The sequence below is a fragment of the Salmo salar genome, chromosome 12 (genome assembly GCF_965601325.2).
Source record: "Salmo salar chromosome 12, fSalSal1, whole genome shotgun sequence".
In the NCBI taxonomy this organism is placed as follows: domain Eukaryota; kingdom Metazoa; phylum Chordata; class Actinopteri; order Salmoniformes; family Salmonidae; genus Salmo; species Salmo salar.
This window is the reverse complement of record NC_138302.1, coordinates 88,255,246-88,273,962: the sequence shown is the minus strand read 5'-3', so window position 1 is coordinate 88,273,962 and position 18,717 is coordinate 88,255,246. Positions and strand designations below refer to the sequence as shown.

The following is an 18,717-nucleotide window of genomic DNA, read 5'->3' as shown; positions in this document are numbered from 1 at the left end:
GGTCCACCACTCAAGGTCATCCAGCTAACTTGACACAACTGTGGGAAGCATTGGAGTCAACATGGGCCAGCATTCCTGTGGAATGCTTGACAGGCTATCTTGGAAAAGGAGAAATACTCACTAACAGGGATGTAAACAAATTTGTGCACCAAATTTGAGATAAGCTTTTTGTGCACATAGAACATTTCTGGGATCTTTTATTATAGCTTATGAAAAATGTGACAAACACTTTACATGTTGTGTTTATATTTTTGTTCAGTATAGATATGCTACCTCTCCAACCACACAACTTTAGGTACAGAAATTAACATTGTGGGTTCGATTCCCACAGGGAGCCAGTACGGAGAAAAAGAAAAAAAAATAGTATGAAATGTATTCATTCACTACTGTAAGTCGCTCTGGAAAATACTTCCGAACCCCATCACCTTTGAACTTCTTTGACAATCCTCCATACAATCATTGCTGCTAGATATTTCAGATGAATTCACTTGATTACATCATAAAGATGAAATCAAGTCTCGGGACCGTTTCGAAAACAAAACAAAAATGCAAATCTATAGGGAGTCTTTAATCAGGGAAATGTTACAGGGGAAATATTCCAATGACTACATTTCAATTATTTTTCTGAGGCAACTCAGTTTGTCATGTGCAATAGAAATGTCTAAATCCCATTCTTCACATTTAAAACCAAATAACTGAAAGGTCCAAATGCAGTCGTTTTTACCTCAATATGAAATAATTTCAGGAAAACAATTAAGTACCTTACTATGATTGATTTCAATAAAAATTGAAAAGAGCAATTTCTCAAGAATTTTGCTAGGACTGTCTGGGAGTGGTCTGGGTGAGTATTTTCAAACTGCTCTTACATTAAAAGAGCGTCATAATTTTCACAATTTCACAGTAGTATTCCAACCCCAGCGAGGAAATATCTAGAAAATACAGAAAATCATGTTTGCCTGCACTGGTCCTTTAAGGATTCATACTGATCTAATCAAAACAGTTTGGCAGATTTTCTTCTTGAAGTGCTTTCAGACAAGAGGGGGCTACTTATAACTATGTATAATACATCAACATGTGAGCCTCTGAAATCCACAATGTCAATAAACTGGATAAGCGGCAGTGTTCCTTAGCCACTCACATTTTCAACATGAAGATCAAATCTCATCTTCCCTATCCCTTCTGTGGGAAGTAACGGTGCTAGGCAGCATTGTTCTAGCTGTGGCAGGTTTCCCTGCTGGTACTGCTCTGATAAGCAACATGAAGACAAAAACATACCAGAGACGACACACATCTCAACTTTGAGACGAAGGGGTCAACTGTTGTCAGGCCATGCATACAGCACATGCCTGCCCATACACCACATTTGCACACACACTCTTTCAGCCAGCCTTTCAGACAGCCCACTTCTACAGTTGAAAACAGCTGTTTAATCATAGCTTCCCAAACAAACAAAAAATTAAAAATAAATGCATATAAGAGATATTCTACAATGTATTCTCAATGGAGTATTACATGAAATCAAATATACATATTCATTTGCAAATGATTTGTATTAATTAAAGTAGGCGCAAGACTTAACATGGGACACAGGCGAGGGACAGAGTTCTGTCTAGTTCTACTGGATAATCAGCACATGCATTAAGAGACTGTTGAATCCTCCAACATCTCAACAACCAAACAAGTAAACCAAAAACACAGCGAAAGAAACACCAGACCAGTTTTGTGAACTAATATAAATGATTGCCATTTGCAATATATCAGCTTTTAACCGTAACGGAACCCCAATGTCAATGTTATGGGTCAAGTTATGACTTAAAATATATGACAGACTGTATATATTAATTTACAGTCTGTTAATTGTTTCTTTTTTGTGTTTAAAAGTCTCAGGCTCATTTCACAGTGAGTGATGGAGAGAAAGGCATCCCTCCTGTTCAGCCAACACAGCATGTGATGTGTAGAGAGCAGAGTCCATGATGTCCTGTAACTGAGCCAGCCCACCTCCTCCTGTCTGTCAGAACCTTGGGAAGGCTAGAGGATCTCCTCAGAGGTGAGACAGCACAGTGACACCCTCCTAGCCACGGACTTCTTTCTCCTCAGATCGACATGGCTCAACCTGGCTCATTTCAGCAAGGGCTCCTGGAAGACGAGACAACGCATCAAGATATCAACAAATATCAACTACAGTGATATGTCTTCTCTAATTTGAAGTGCAACACAGAACCTGATTAATATAAACATCTTGAACCACGTTGTATGGAAAGTGTTTTTGTAAGACAGAATATTGTGTAAAGGATTATTTAAAAGTGAGTAGTAACTTGGCATGAACACCATTTGAAAGTAACATTACCTGGGTCTCTTTATGCCCCTGGCTGGAGAGGTCCTCTATTTTCACCTCCCCAGGAGCTACACTGTTAGCCATCTGTAGGCTCCGGGTCACCGGCCCCCCAGCTCGCTCCCTCGCTCTCAGAGAGAACCGTTCCCCTTCTTTCTTAGGCGGCACCTGAGACAGCTTCTGTAGGGGAAATTTCACCTCTGCTACCTTCTTGGGCGGCATTTCCTTGCCCATGCGTTGCTTTGTCTGGGTGGCTGGCAGTGGTGCAGAGTCACTGGGAGTCTCGGAGGGCAACAGGGTGGGGGGTAACGATTGAACTTTGCCTTTTTTACTTTTCAGGTTGAGAGAAACTGTGGCAGCAGGGAAAGAGGCTGGCCTCTTGGTACGCACCTGCGTGACAGCCGTCTTTCCTTTCCCTGGCGGCAGTGGGGTCTCAGCCTCCGCAGAGCCGGGTCCAGAAGTGCGAGCGCGTGTTTTGCCCAGGGTTTTGGGCACCGACTCAGCAGTCTCTGGCTGCTGGATCTCAGAGTCTGTGGTTCTCCTGCGAAGGCTCATGTTTTTATCTACAGCTGGTGTTGCCTCTTCTGCTGCTGCTCCCTTTTGGGCCTTTTTAGAGACAGGCTTCATGGGACAGCTGACTGCTATATGTTTACTGAGGCTGGCAGGGTAAGTGAACTCCCGACTGCAGTGAGGGCACACATGGACCTCCTGCGGCTCCTCCTCTTTAACCTGGCTAGGGGCCTTGTTAGCAGTAGCAGCAGTCTTATTCCTCTGAGTGATGGCCTTCTGAACCAGCTGGTTCTTCTTCTTACTGAGGGAACTCATCTTGGTTTTGCCAGGCGGTTCTTGGTTGAAGTTGAGCCTCTTGGGTTGGCCCATTCTGCGGAAGGCGTTGTGCCCTGCGTTGGCAGCAGAGGCAGGCGACAGAGCTCCGTTCTGGGGCTTCACTATCTGTCTGAGAGGGATGGGGTTCTTCTTGGGAGTGTACCGCCTCTTATCACTGGCGTTGGCACAGGCTAGTATGTGCTTGTGCAGCTCGGGCATGTTATCAAAGCTCTTGCCGCACTTGGTGCATCGGATGGCAGTGCTGAATGTCTGGGGGATGTTGTGGGTAGTGAAGTTGGTGGCCGAGGCCACTGAGTCTGCAGCCGTGCGGTTGTGGTAGGGGAAGGGGGGTGGCTTGAAACTGGGGTAGTGTTGATTAATGCCCAGGCGTACGTCCGGGCCTTTAGGCTTGCCTCCCTCAGAAGCCATGATCTTTATAGTAGTGTAGAGCTCTTCAGTTGGGTCCTCTGGTCCAGCCTCTTCATGCTTCCCGTTAGTATCAGGCTGCTCCTCTTTCTTCACATCATAGACCTCCTGGGAGGAGGCAGCTTCAGCAGAGGACTCAGGCCCTGTGGTTGAGGGGTTACTCTCCTCTTTGGCCCTGGCTGGGTCTGTGTAGTTCTGTGGCCTCAGCTTGCCACTCTCCACCGCTGTGTGTGTGCATGGCTGGCTGGGGTGCAGGTCTTTGTGGTGCTGCTGGAGGTTGCAGAGGAATGCGAACTCCTTGGAGCAGAAGGAGCAGACAAAGATGCGTCCCACACCATGGAGGGCTGTGCGATGCTCCAGCAGGGCCGGGGCATTCCCGAACAGCTGCACACAGAACTCACACCTGTAGGGCCACTCAGAGGCGTGTTCCACGATGTGCCGACTGAGCTCTTTGATGGAGCGGAAGGGATCCTCACACACGTTACACACAAAGCTCTTACTGAATGGGTCTGGCTCCAATCCCCCCTCCTCCACCACCACCACCACCACCTCAGAGGGCTTTTCAGCAGCAGCAGCAGATTGAGGTGAAGACCCTGTGGCACCAGGAGGAAGGCCTAAATCAGCCAGCTGATCCATGTGCTGGGCCTCCTCTTTAATCACAGTGCTAGAGAGTGATGCTGGGGAGACCACTGACGACGCTGGGCCATCTGATATTCCAACAGGAGAGGTCGATGAGGCAGTGAGGGGGGATTCTGTTACGGGTGATAAAACAGGGAGTTCAGAGCATTGGGATTTCCCCTGTCCATCAGTAATAATCGGTTCCAGGTCTGGGTTAATTTGGATATCTAAGAAACTGTGGTTCCCACTCCTAGCAGGTTTAGATTGTGCTGAAGACAGACTCACAGGGACAGCATCAGATACTGAGGGGGACTCTGTTGAGGGGTTTGATAAAGCTTTCCCGATAACAGGATCTGTATTGTGGTCTACTGGTTTAGTGACATGTTTCTCATCTCCATAACTGTTACTTACTGCAGCTAATATTGTCTCTGCTGTAGTAGAGTTAGATACACAAACTGGCTTGTCCTCACAATGGTCAATGGATCTGGGGGACATTTTAGGGGAGAGGACAGGGAGAGAGCTGGAAGTGGGGCAGTCTGGTGAGGGCATAGAGGGTAGGACAGGGGGAGGTGGCGTTGGAGAGGTCAGGCTGGAGACGCAGGGGGAGGAGGGGTTCATAGTGACAGGGGTTAGAGAGGGGGGAGAGGGATCAGCTGATTCAAAGGGCATATTGGAAGAGGGGCTGTGAGAAGCTGTGCCTGTACCACTGCTTGCAGTATACTGAGAATCTGGGCTTCCCAGGGCACAAGAGCCCTCCTCTCCTGCTGGGTTTAAGCCAGCGTACTCATTCATCAACACCTTCTCTAGCATACTGGTATTGGGCTTCTTCTTCTTGATGTGGGGCTGTGTCGGAGCTGGACTTCCCTTGGACTCTGGCTCCGCTGTACTCTTCCGACTCATGCTTAAATCTAGCACTTCCTCCCTGGGCGTCTTGTTGAAGCCGTCACTCCATTTACTGATGCCGCTGGAAAGGTCCAAGGGCTGCTGATTACATGAGTTCCCTCCGCTCCGAGAGGCAGACCAGCTGCACCCGTCCTTCCCGCTGGGACTCAGTGTGTCCCTCTCCTCCTTGCTGGACAGACTCCAGGCAGAGGACATGCCCAGGCTCTCCAGCTTTGGCACCTTGAGGGTGTACGACGAGACCCCTGCCTCGCTCTTACAGCCATCTGCTTTCAGCGCAGGGCTGAGCTGTGGAGATGAGGGAGGGGAAGCCGTTCTTCTCTTAAACCTGCCTGAGGCTGCAGGCAGGGACGCAACGGAGAGGGGGGGAGCTAATCTGTGGCTGTCTGCTATCAGGGCGATGGTGGGTTTCTGACTGTCTGTCTGAGTCTGAAGGAGCTGTTTGAGCTTAGGAGACAGATAGATCGTTTTCTCCTTTTGAAATGCTAATGAGTCTGAGGACTGAGGGAAGAGACTTTCCACCAACAAGGCAGATGAGGAAGACGTGGAGGAGGAAGAGGAGGACCCATTTTCAGACTCCATTTTAAGACTGGGCATGAGCGGGGGTGTCGACGTTCTCCTTTTCGTCGTGGGCTGGCCGAGGTTGGAGACCTGCTTCACAGCACAGGTCCTGGTGTCCACTTTGAAAGCCTGACTGATCTGATTGGGGCTGATGACCACTGCATCGAGACCAAACAGTGCTGCAGAACTGGAGTCCACTTCAATCACCTCACAGCCGCTGACTGAACTAGTGGACAGGATCTTGCCGTCGATGTACAGGCTGAGATTCTCAGAGATATTATTGGATATGTCGACCATGTACTCCTCTCGGTCCCCCTCATCCTCAGTGTCTGCACTGGGCACATAGACAGGGGGTGGGCTGGCACTGGGGGACTGCTCAGGCAGACGCTGCTGTTGCGGGCTCTCCTGCAGCAGCATGCCTTTCCTGCGCACACCCTTGGGCAGTAAGTGGCGCTCGTGGATTCTGCGCTGGTGTCTGCGCATGTTAGTGTGAGTGCCAAAAGCCTTATTACAGTACTTGCAAGGATGAAGCTCCTTTGTCTCTCCATTCTCATCCACGATAAAGGGCTGGTCACTCTCAGCCGCGGGGTCCTTCCTCACAACCTGAGGGCTCTGCATAAGTCCTCCAGGGACCGGGGATCCCATGACAACATAGTGGCCAGAGACAGTGGCACAGTCTGGGCTGGAACAGTCAGCCTGCCCCAGAGGACTGAGTAAAGTAGCAGTCCCAGCCAGTGAGCCAGGCCTTTGGCCTTTGTTCTTTGGCCCGTTCTCATGCCTCCGCTCGTGTCGCCGACGTCCCACCTGCGAGCCAAAGGACTTGCCACAGTAACGGCATTTGAACGTGTGCGTTTGCTGGTTTGCAGTAGCATGGATGTGTGTGTGGCGCTCCAAGCCCTGTTTGGTGGAGAAATGGCGCTCGCAGTGCTGGCAGGGATGGGACTCCTCTCCGTGGGGTTCACTTTCAAGGTCAAGGTCGAGGTATGGGTCAGCCTCTGGTTCAGGCCTTGGTAGGGATGAGGCAGTCTGAAGGCTCCCAGGCCCCACCTCACCTGGGCTGCTATGGCTTAGTGGCAGATCAGGCTGCTCACTCCTATCCTCCGACTCAGCTTCAGTAGCAGACCGAGCACTCTGCGTTATCAGCGACGGCCACTGCTGCAGATCCCTTGGGTCTTCCTCATCACCCTCATCTTTCTCTCTCATTGCTGCTGAGATGAACTGGGCTTGAGAGAGGCTGTTACTCCCCATGGTGGAACTCTCCCGAGTCCCCTGTGAAGGCCCTGGAGATGGGGAGGGTCTCTCGTCCTCCTCATTTGGACCTAAAACCGCATAGCAACAGAATATAAAAAGTAACTTAATTTCAACGTAAAAAAATAGAGATTTTAAAGGAGGAAACCTAGCCGAAATGGTTGAAATACATAAATAACACGACTTAACTAGCTACACCTGAACAGACTTCCCAAATTACAAATATCCATTATAAAATGGGGCAACTTACCTTCCTCTGTATCCCACATCTCTGTGACAATAGGTTTGGTTCCGCCTGTTTGTTTGGGCCCACGGAATCCACCCAAACCAGCCTGTCTGGCTCTCTCCAAGAGTTTTCTGGCTAAGGTAGAAAGCACACATCAACCAACAAACATTAGCCAAACGCAAATAAAAAAATTCACACCAAAGCAATACTAGTAAGATGTGGAATGTAGTTTCTTTAAAATGTTGACATTGGACTACATCTACAAAAGTAAATGCACTATCAGAAAGGAGATGTTCAGATAAGTGAACATCTAGTGGGAAAAGTGTACTAATTCACACCTCAACTCACAACTGTGCTGTGTATTGGTTGGCACTTAAACTACATGGAATTACAAACTCATAATATTATATTTGTCTAACAGAAAGCAAAGCAATATACTGTATGACTGCTGAACAGGATCTTAAACAATGTAGGCCAAGTACCACATGAGCTTATGTCATCAATTGTCTTTCGATATTACCATACGTAATGTTTTTTTTCCTTCTGCTAAACAGCTGCAGGTTTAAAAGTCAGGCTAATGTCCAATACGGTCAAATACAACTTCTGTCCGAAATGAATTTTCACAGCTATGATGCCTTCATTCAGAATTTTTCAAGTCATACTAAACACTAGGCTACATAATGAACAAACTGTCATGTGAAGAGACATGGATATTTTTGGAATGGCTGATCAATGTAGTGGTTATGTGCCTAGGCAGGAGACCATTTTGAGTTGATATCAGCCGGCCTCAAGAGACTGGGTTAGCATCCAGTCATCACTGGAGTTGCTGTGACAACAAGGTCATCTGGCCTGGCCTACAAAGCCTGATTCATGCCCCAGAAACACATGTTGCAGCCCAGTCACCTGTGCCCCTCAAATTTGTTTCAAGTCAGCAAAATAAACAAGTTTGTGTGCTTGAAAACAAGCATTGAAATTGTGCTAGCATTTAATTTTTCTCCAGAAGTGAATTTATTTACATTGAAAGATTATATGGTGTATAGATAGTTCCCACTTGTTGGAAATTTGATGCAGATATGTACATGATTTGTCAAAGAGGGATTGCAGATAAATGACAAGTAGGCTCTCTCAGAAGTCTCAACATTCAGAATTGTCTAACACAACTCAATGATAGTACTCAATAGGCCTTTTAACATGGCAATGTTCTTAGCCCCTGGCAATCCTTAGTCCCAGGCAAAAACTGGTCGTGGGCTAGTTAAGCCTGTGTCCACACAGAGTTGCCTGAAACCAACCAACTGTCACTTTTCTGGAGTAAAATATTCAAATGAGGAGACAATGGAACACTGATTGACTAGCCCTGCAAAGTCGGTGCCACAGTGCTCTGGAGCAGGGCCAGCTAGACCACTTGGTAGGAGTGTGAAAACGCTGGAATTACAATGCACCGTAGTGAATGAGAGAAAACAGACAGGCCGCGAGCGTCAATGCACTTCACATTATAACGCAAGTCTATTTTTTCCCGCATCTACGTGAAGCAATGAGCATATAAAACGGCACAAATGACCGTTTGTGCATTGTTACGTCTGGAATGGTGACATGTATAAATTAGTTAGAAAGTGTCTATTTAGTGTTAAGTTTAGCTGCCAGTGACAATAATACATATTTGAAAGCAATAACTATGTCTACCTTTGTTGATGTACGACTGGGAAACTGGAACTCCGTTCAAGAGAGAATACTGTTATGTCTAAATAACCAGACTAGCTACATTCTTTAAAAACTGCTAGGGTGTATTAGCTAACGATACAACTCTCCTGTTCATGAGCCAACATAACAGGAAGCAGGTACGGTGGCTCCCGTAGGACATAATGGGAGTCAAAATGAACACAATAATTCACAAGGGCTACATCGCAAACATAAATGCAATTGTTTATTATGGATTTTCATGTCAATTAAATTGGCATAAACTACTTAGTGTATGTGAATTGACGCTCTACTCGCACGCAAATTAGCGTAATCTGTGTGGTTTCAGTTTTGGCCCGGGATAAAAGCTCTTTTAGCCCTGGGTATTGGGGTGAACGTGACTATTTAGTTAACCTTTAACTAGGCAAGAACAAATTCTTATTTTACAATGACGGCTTACCCCGGCCAAACCCTCCCCTCACAGACGACGCTGGGCCAAATTGTGCACCGCCCTATGCGTCTCCCGATCACTATGGAGTCAATAAATCAGTGCAAATTAAAAACAGACCGGGGTTGAATGCATAGATATGTCTATGATTTTCAAGTTTGGTGTAGGCCTACAGTTAACCAACATTATCAACTGGTCATTCATATTGAAAGGAAAACACTAGGTCAATTTCATGTAGAAAAAGAAATAAATATGAATTTCATTCTAGCAGGTAATTATTATGTAAAATGAAACTCGATGTTAAGATGTGGTATTGTTGAGAAAGGAAGGGTGGGACTACAGAACTTGTGCAACTACATGCATCCTGGGCCTAGTCTGCAGCACTACATTACCTCAACTTTGCATTGACTTTGGCTGACTAGCTAGCTAGTAGTTACAGTCCCGATGCCAAATGAAAATGGAGTTCACTTACCTGGGAAACATGAACAACATTTCAAATTTGTCAAAGTATAAGAAACCTATACCGTTCAGCTAAATCGTGTTTGTTACGTCGAAAATAAATAAAGGGTGTTTCTTTTCAGGGCAGGCATATTCCTGGCGATGGCACAGACAAAATTGATAAACGTATCCAGGTAGCTAACTAGATGTAGCTAAGGGTTTACAGCACATGTATGACACATACCTCGAGTAATCTACCATCCCTTTACCACAATGGTAACTGTTTTGATCAGTTATTTTCTTAACACAAAAGCCAGCACTTTGCAATCTAGCACGCCCGTGCTTGACCTAGCCTGTTAGCTCGCGAGCTAGCTACCTGAGCTGAATTGACAGCAGAGTGAAACAAACCGATCAGACCATGAAATCCCTAACCTGCAAGTCCTGTAACATAACTAGCTAATTGGATACCTATTAAAAATAGGTAAGTAGCAAATGGATCAACGGATCAAATAACGTGGCTCGCAAATAAGTTGCTAGTCTGGAAAGGTCACATCCTAGAAAACTCGGTGGCTGGTTCGTCGTGACGTTTACGTTTACGTTAGCTAGCTAACTTATTTATCCGACAAGCCAATGTTGACAGTATCCTGCTGTCTGTGTTGTTACATAATAGCTACTAATTTAGCTGCAATCAACCTTTATGAATTAACAGTAACATAAAACTACATTTGAGATAGAAAGTTTGGAAAGGAAAATGACTGAATCTAGTTAGTTACACCTCACTGTACTGTTAGCTAAGCTAGCTAGCTAGCTAGCTAGCATGCTATCAAGAATTCAACTTCGAATGGGCGTAAGGACAATTTCCTTCGACTTCTGCCACCCACTGCCAGCTATCGTATCGAAGGGTTTGGTAAATATGTACTGCACAATTTAAGAGAGAAATTAGGATTTAGGGGTGTACGCTTTACCTCGCTTTGCCCTGGGTGAATTTTTCTTGTTCAGATTGCTGGCTCTTTCTTCCTCTAATGCAGCTGTTATCTCAGGGTTGTCTTCCCCATTGTACCACACAAGCAACTCTTCCCCGGGTCCGATTGGCTGTTACAAGGAAAGAGGAGAATGGGAACAAATCAGAGACAGGTTTGCTGAGAGACAGGATGAAATACTTGGGCTCTTGTTGTGCCTGTCAAGTCCAACAGGAATGTTAGGTCCTGACATTTCAGTAGCTGTAGATGGCAAACTATGTATTTCAACATTTTTAAACGTAATTCCTTTTATAAATGGTTTATTATATCCAAGTATAGCTGAGACAGCATAATACAAATTTGGATTTTGCATGAATTATTTAAAAAAGTTTACCACGACGGTAAACATAGCAAAAACCAAATCCAGGAATGAGAAATGCGTTGTAATACAAATTGTCCCATTATCCCAACTGTTACACCGAGAAGATTGAACGCTAAATAGCCAGTACTCTTAAATTCACATGCCTAAATAGCAAACCATCACTCTGCTTTAGTGCTCAAATGTTTAGAGAATAACATTTTACCAGTGAGACTTCATGTCTGAATTACCCGTAACACTTTGTAGTAAATGGCTCGGTTGATCTCCATTGGGAAAAGGTTCTGTTCTTGAGTGGAGTGTGCCCAGTTTACATACCGTAGCCAGTTCCCCTTCATGGGGTCTGTAGCATCCACACACATCCAGCCCCTGGCTGGAAAATACACCTACAGAGGACAGATTGGTTATCTGGATGATAATCTTTAAAATGTTATGAAAATGGATAACAGCACATATAATATGGAGGGTGTGCTGTGCCTGTGATGCTTACAACATTTACGCTTACAACATTTACAACCTAGATGTCTGTGAAGGTACTGTAGATCTTTGAGGCTATCGCTCTATCCTCTGCTGCTCACCTCCCACATGTAAACATTGCTGGACACCTGGGACCTCTTTTTCTTCTCTCCTACAAACGGGCCGAACCTCTTGCCTTTCGGGATCAGCCTCGAGGCCCAGACACCTGGGGAAAGGAGTGGAGGAAAATCCGTCAGCAATCTCAAACCAAAAACCCCACTGCCTACTAAATGTTGCCTAGGTAACTCCCTGCCATTGGGGGATAGCGATCCCAAATCAAATTCATCTTACAAATGCAGATTTTTTAAAAGTTGGACAGAATTGGACATGCACTACAAAATCCACAATTAACCATGCAATATAGAAAAGCTTTCAGACTCTAAAAATGTGTTAAGGTGTGCCGATTCTCTGAGGCATGCCAGAACAGGCTGGAGATTATTCTTTTTCTTGAGTTGAAAGCCTTCATAATGTACTCTGCTTCCACTGCCAGATGTAGTTCTTCCTCTCCCTTGTGATCACTGGTCATTACTGTATGGTCCTAAGTTTCAGGAGCTACACTTATATGAGCTACACTCATACCACACCAGTGAACGCCACAGTCAGAAACCACATAGCCACTCACTGCATATCGTAAGGTGCACTGCTAGTGTAATTTTACCACCAACAAATGATCATTCATTACTTATCTACAAAACTGAAAAGTGATGTGATGTTAGAACAAACCCAAAGCAGCTCATTTTCAACTCACCAATGCGACTTGGATCAACAACAGAGGGGCTTAGTCTCATGCTATCGGGAAAGCCCTTCCACACATGGCGCGGTATGTCAGCGAGCATTTCCTTTGTCCCTCCAGGAACTGCCATGGTCACCTAGAATATAACACCCAATTTCATATCTAAAGCAGACCACCACCCTGACCAAAACATAAATACACTCTCACACCGGGAGCACTGTAAAACTGAGCATAAATGCATTGGCTTCTTTTACCTGCTCATGTAAGACTCCACAATGGACTCTGGGGTCTGGCACTTTGGGCAGGCTGTGCTCACATTGGATCTAAAGGGGAGGCAGCACAGGAGACATGTATAATTGTGGTCTCAGGGTAATAGTCAATCCTATGGTTGGATAATAGCATTGAGGCAGACTGCCGATGCCACATATAGCCACATGATAGTGACTCTGGCAGAGTCACTACTGATTATGAAGGGGATAGCTATCATTACCAGTACTCCACTAGAATTAAGATTAACTACCCCTTTATTAACAACACAAAGGTGAAATATAAGACATGCATGTTTGTGGAATCAAGTTGTTCTTATTACAACAAGCTTGAGAAGCACAGGTAGCAAGTTCCTTTTGTAAGAGGTTGTATTTGTTACTCATAAGGTACTGTATTAGGAAAGGAGAGGGGATTGCAAGGCAAACTGTCCTGGCTGTCACTGGTTCAAAATATCACACTCCTTTATGTAGTTGACAAACTCCGACACAAAGCAGATTACATGGAGGCCAGACACATTTTTTCAAGGTGCAGACATGCCAGCATGCATATATTTGAGATTGTAGTATGAATTCAGTGTAATAACTCACTGTAGTAGACTTGTCCATAGCCTGAAATACAGTGATGTGATCATCTCCATAAGTAAGGACTACCTCACCCAACAAGTGCAAGAAAATGCCTTCAGTAGGCTATAGGCTGCACTCATGATGAATATAGGGTAGGCTATAAGGTCTTTTAAAAGCTTTCAAATTATGATAATCTTACAGTTACAATGGAAAGAGACTAGCCTACTACCTATCGGTAAACCATTACTGATCCAGAACTTTCCATGAACAAATCAATTAGGCCTACATTTGGAGAGTTTTCACACCCCTAGACTTTTTCCAGATTTTGTGACATTACATTTTGTTAGCCTTATTCTAAAATGGATTAAATGGGTTTTCCCCCTCATCAAATCGGCACACAATACCCCATAATGACAAAGAAAAATAAAATATTTGTAAAATTTTACAAAATGTATTAAAAATAAAAAACAAATGAATCCAATCAAATTTTATTGGTCACATACACGTGTTTATCAGATGTTATTGGTCACATACACGTGTTTATCAGATGTTATTGGTCACATACACGTGTTTATCAGATGTTATTGGTCACATACACGTGTTTATCAGATGTTATTGGTCACATACACGTGTTTATCAGATGTTATTGGTCACATACACGTGTTTATCAGATGTTATTGGTCACATACACGTGTTTATCAGATGTTATTGGTCACATACACGTGTTTATCAGATGTTATTGGTCACATACACGTGTTTATCAGATGTTATTGGTCACATACACGTGTTTATCAGATGTTATTGGTCACATACACGTGTTTATCAGATGTTATTGGTCACATACACGTGTTTATCAGATGTTATTGGTCACATACACGTGTTTATCAGATGTTATTGGTCACATACACGTGTTTATCAGATGTTATTGGTCACATACACGTGTTTATCAGATGTTATTGGTCACATACACGTGTTTATCAGATGTTATTGGTCACATACACGTGTTTATCAGATGTTATTGGTCACATACACGTGTTTATCAGATGTTATTGGTCACATACACGTGTTTATCAGATGTTATTGGTCACATACACGTGTTTATCAGAAGTTATTGGTCACATACACGTGTTTATCAGATGTTATTGGTCACATACACGTGTTTATCAGATGTTATTGGTCACATACACGTGTTTATCAGATGTTATTGGTCACATACACGTGTTTATCAGATGTTATTGCGGGTGTAGGGGAATGCTTATGCTCCGACAGTGCAGTAATATCTAATCATTTCACAACATATACCCAATACACACAAATCTAAGTAAAGGAATTAAGAATATATAAATGTCCGAGCGGCATAGAGTAAGATACAGTAGAATAGAATACAGTATATACATATGAGATGAGTAATGCAAAATATGTAAACATTATTAAAGTGACTAGTGTTCCATTTATTAGTGGCCAGTGATTTCAAATCTATGTATATAGGCAGCAACCTCTAATGTGCTAGTGATGGCTATTTAACTGTCTGATGGCCTTGAGATGGCCTGAAATATAATTAGGCATGACTTTTTTTATATGGCTATTTATTAGCAAATTGTCTGAAAACAATCCAACACAAAATATGTTGCTAAAAACATTGCCTTTTAATAATCTATCATATATTATAATGCTGCCTTTATTAGGCTATTGCCTAGATTTACCAGTAATCTTACATAAAATAACAAATAAATCATGTGCTTCTCAAGCAAGTTCTACAAACAAATAGCTAGAGGGTATCACTTATATTTCTTTCAGATTGTGAATCCAATGGCTTGACCGAAAAGTTGCGCCAGATGTTTGATAGAACATCATAGCCAAATTATTTTACAAAATGCATTTTATTGTTATCCTTGTACATCGACCATTGGAATGGTAGCCTATTCCAAACCGATGCAACCATCGACTGAGTGTCTCTGGGTTTCCAATGTAGCCACTTACACGCCAACCGGTTTGATTGGGATACCCGTGTTGACATATTTGTGCACTTACCTGTTTTAGTTTGATCAGCACTGATTTGTATTTACCTGCTTTCAATCTGCTGAAAATGGAGGATGGAGGCTTGAGTCGAAAGGCTTTCCAATGACTAACTATTCATTAGGGTTGCGGAGCAGCGAGAGGAAGGCGGCTCGTGCAACTATCGATGGGGCAATGTTCAATTCGTCTTTTTAAAGATTTTTGCAAGGACTCTGTGCAGAATGGACAACAGACTTCTCTTGAAAAATGTATTAGATGAATAATTGTTTTCAAGCATGTACGCCCAAGCCACCCAGTAGCCAGTAGCCTAACCTCAATTGTCAAATTGTTTACCGATGGTCTTTTCATGTCTCACATCATTATTAAATGGAATATTCAATGGCATTTAGATACAGTACTACAAGAAATTGATGTCCACTAATCAATCACATTTTTATTCGGCCCATGCCACATAAATGTTTAACTGTTATGTTATCATCAGGCAAATAACATTGATAGTTGGTATCTAAAAAATGTACACATAATCATTTGATTACATATATCCTTTAATTTCTTACACTCAGGATGTGGAAGTATGTAGGTTAAAAATCCTTATAGTATTTTTTTGTATTTAGTTCCAGGAGTATTACTTTGTACTTGAAAATAAAGCATGAAAGACTATTACATGAATTACAAGAATTTATTGTCCATTTTCTTACAGAGATGTTTTTTGCTCAATCCAACACACACATGGGAACCCTGGCAGCGTGCGGTGCAGCACCCCTAGAGCTGTTATTGGGTCAAGTGCCATGCTCAAGGTAACAGTGGCATATTATGGCATCAAGAATCAAATAACATTGTATTGGTCACATACACATATTTAGCAAATGTTATTGCGGGTGTAGCGAAATGCTGTGCAGTAGTATCTAACAATTCACAATAATACACACACATCTAAAAGTAAAAGAATGGAATTAAGAAATATATAAATATTAGATAGAGCAATGTCGGAGGGGCATTGACTAAAATACAGTACAGTATATACATATGAGATGAGTAAAGCAGTATGTAAACATTATTTAAACATTATTAAAGTGGCCAGTGATTTCAAGTCTATGTATGTAGGGCAGCAGCCTCTAGGGTGCAGGGTTACGTATAGTGATGTCTGTTTAACAGTCTGATAGCCTTGAGATCAAAGCTGTTTTTCAGTCTCTTGGTCCCCGCTTTGATGCACCTGTACTGACCTCGCCTTCTGGATGATAGCGGGGTGAACAGGCTGTGGCTCGGGAGGTTTATGTCCTTGATGATCTTTTTGGCCTTCCTGTGAATCCTGATGCTGGCTCACGCTAACAGATTTTCCCTTCAGACTATGAATGGAAGTTCTCTTAAAAACACATTGATTTAATCACATGGTATCATTTTTTTAAATGATGAAATACATTTCAAATGTGCTACTGCTACAGAGTAACCCTGCAAAACGGTCCTTGTCAAAGTTCCGTTCCAAACATGTTAGTGGCCAGCAGAGGAGGCTGTTCCCACACAATGTAGGTGATTATTTAACCCCCCTTTCTATCTCCCAACAGAAGAGCACACAGTCATTCCAATAAATGTTTACCAAGTCTCAAGCCCAAGAGTATACAGTTCATTATCCATGGTATAATTGTCAACCTGACCAATAAGTGTCTCTCATTCATGTTGTTGGATAACGGATTTAAGAATTCAATAGCAAACCTCGGGCATTGTTAATATATTATACTGAGATTCATGTATCAAAATGACTTTTGAAAAAAATAAATCACCAAATTTTAACATCCTGTCATGATGAGCACATGTTCAACTTAATAAAAAAATGTGTTTCAATCTCAAGAGGTAAAAAAAAAAAAAAAGACTATAGAAAGTGCCTAATTAAGTGCCAAAAAGTAACAGGGTTGGTCGTAACAGGGGGAAGGGATGCTTGTTGGGTGCAACAGGAAGGGACAATTGAATGCAGGCTTCACAAAAAATGTTTTGTTGTTAAAACATTTCTAGCCTGTCTATCTATAATAACAGGGTTGACGTGTTATGCTCGACACACTCAGTTTCCCACAACAAAAGGCCAGAAAAAGGATTTTCAAATCCAATATTAGTGAACAATTTCTACTTAAATATCAAAGGGACGCAAAAGGGACTAATTTTGAGGAAGACCCAGGTAGTGGTTGGTTTGTAAAGCTTTTGTTTCAACTGCTTCCCCAATTTCACTGAAGTCAGTGTAATAAAACACCCTTCTACCAGAGCTGACTCCTCCCATCTTCCACAAGACTTCACCCTCCTCAACTCCCAGGTCATCCTCCCTGGCTCCTCGACTCAGCTGTCAGCAGCACTCCAGCTCTGAGAGGGGCATTCCCCCCTTGACAGCAACTTCTCATGCTTTCCCACTCAGGACGTCCATCATTGACCCTCATGCACACATGTATACAGCTTGGCCATAGGAGCTCTTTAAAGGGTCTCATATAGAACATCCCGTTCTCTCATCAACATTAATATCGGATGTGTGAGCACTGAGCAGTGCGCATACTGTTCCTGCAACATGCCTCTGTGTGGGTGACACAGGACCGTCCTCTCTTGTAAAAAAAACTTGAGGTATTGATGTACCTTACAAATCCAGCCTTGCCTCTGACTGAATATGTGTAGTATGATGTTGTTTATGTGGTTTATTCAGTATGGTGAATAGACCACAGGAGATAGGTTCAAAAGAACACCAGTCAGTGATTATTTATTCAATAGCTTGCCTTTTACAATTGAATTGGAACTTGAAGACAAGTGCAAAAGTAGTTGTGCTTAGATTCATAGACAAGATTTTACGGTAGCACATCATTTTAAGGGGTTCTTATGACATAGTTATATATATATATATTTACACTGTATCAAGTTTTGTAACTAATTGCAATACATAATTATACTGTAATAACATGTAATTGGTGGTAATTGCAGTCTGTAATTACAGAGGTGTAACAATGAAGGCTTGTTACAATGCTTGTTACAAATGGGCTAGTTTAGTTGCTACTCAGCTGCATCCGATTCAGTAATAACTATCACAAGGTTGGAATCTCTTGTGGACAGATATGCTGGGTGTCCCGGGATTACATAGGCTCTAATTACCTACCTTTGAATGTACACTCTTCAAAATGTTCACTCAATGTCGTTGCTAGCACTTGGTTGAGTTTACAAAAATAGATAAGATGTAGGTCAACCTCACTGACTTGGGTCATCCTCAAGTGGGAGGATAAACACACTAGTACACCACAGAGTACGTGTACTATCTACAAAAGTACAATGGAATTACTACGTGTTACACAATATTAAGCTGGAAAATGAAGTGTATCTTGTGGGGTACTTACATACTTAATGTGTACATCTGCTTCAATTAGAACAATCAGGCCAGCTTCTGCTGGGGCAGCTTCTTCTGCTTGCTTTAGTGCAGCTTCCACTGGAGCTATCAGGATGGTGTCCTCTGGTGCAGCTTCTTCAGGAACATATTTTACTGGGGCTGGTTCCTCTTGGTAATGTTCTACAGGGGCAACTAGGTCAGGTACAAGGACTACTGGGACAGATTCCTCAGGGGTGATGGCAGGT

General features: G+C 43.2%; 1 protein-coding gene across 2 annotated transcripts; it reads right to left on the bottom strand.

The window, feature by feature from the left end:
- Positions 1 to 547: 547 nt before the first annotated feature.
- On the bottom strand, positions 548 to 12,447 carry LOC106565960 (PR domain zinc finger protein 2). Of its 2 annotated transcripts, XM_082959393.1 has the most exons (7): positions 12,296 to 12,447; positions 11,610 to 11,713; positions 11,265 to 11,417; positions 10,662 to 10,788; positions 7,161 to 7,271; positions 2,348 to 6,981; positions 548 to 2,136 (listed from the first exon to the last, which is right to left on the bottom strand). In XM_082959393.1, the coding sequence occupies exons 1-7, from the start codon at positions 12,408 to 12,410 to the stop codon at positions 2,119 to 2,121; spliced, it is 5,262 nt and encodes a 1,753-aa protein (XP_082815519.1). In that variant the 5' UTR covers positions 12,411 to 12,447; the 3' UTR covers positions 548 to 2,118. The 2 variants fall into 2 exon arrangements, with proteins under 2 accessions (XP_082815519.1, XP_082815520.1); XM_082959394.1 differs by lacking the exons at positions 10,662 to 10,788; positions 11,265 to 11,417; positions 11,610 to 11,713; positions 12,296 to 12,447 and adding an exon at positions 8,817 to 10,467.
- Between the last annotated feature and the right edge of the window lie 6,270 nt (positions 12,448 to 18,717).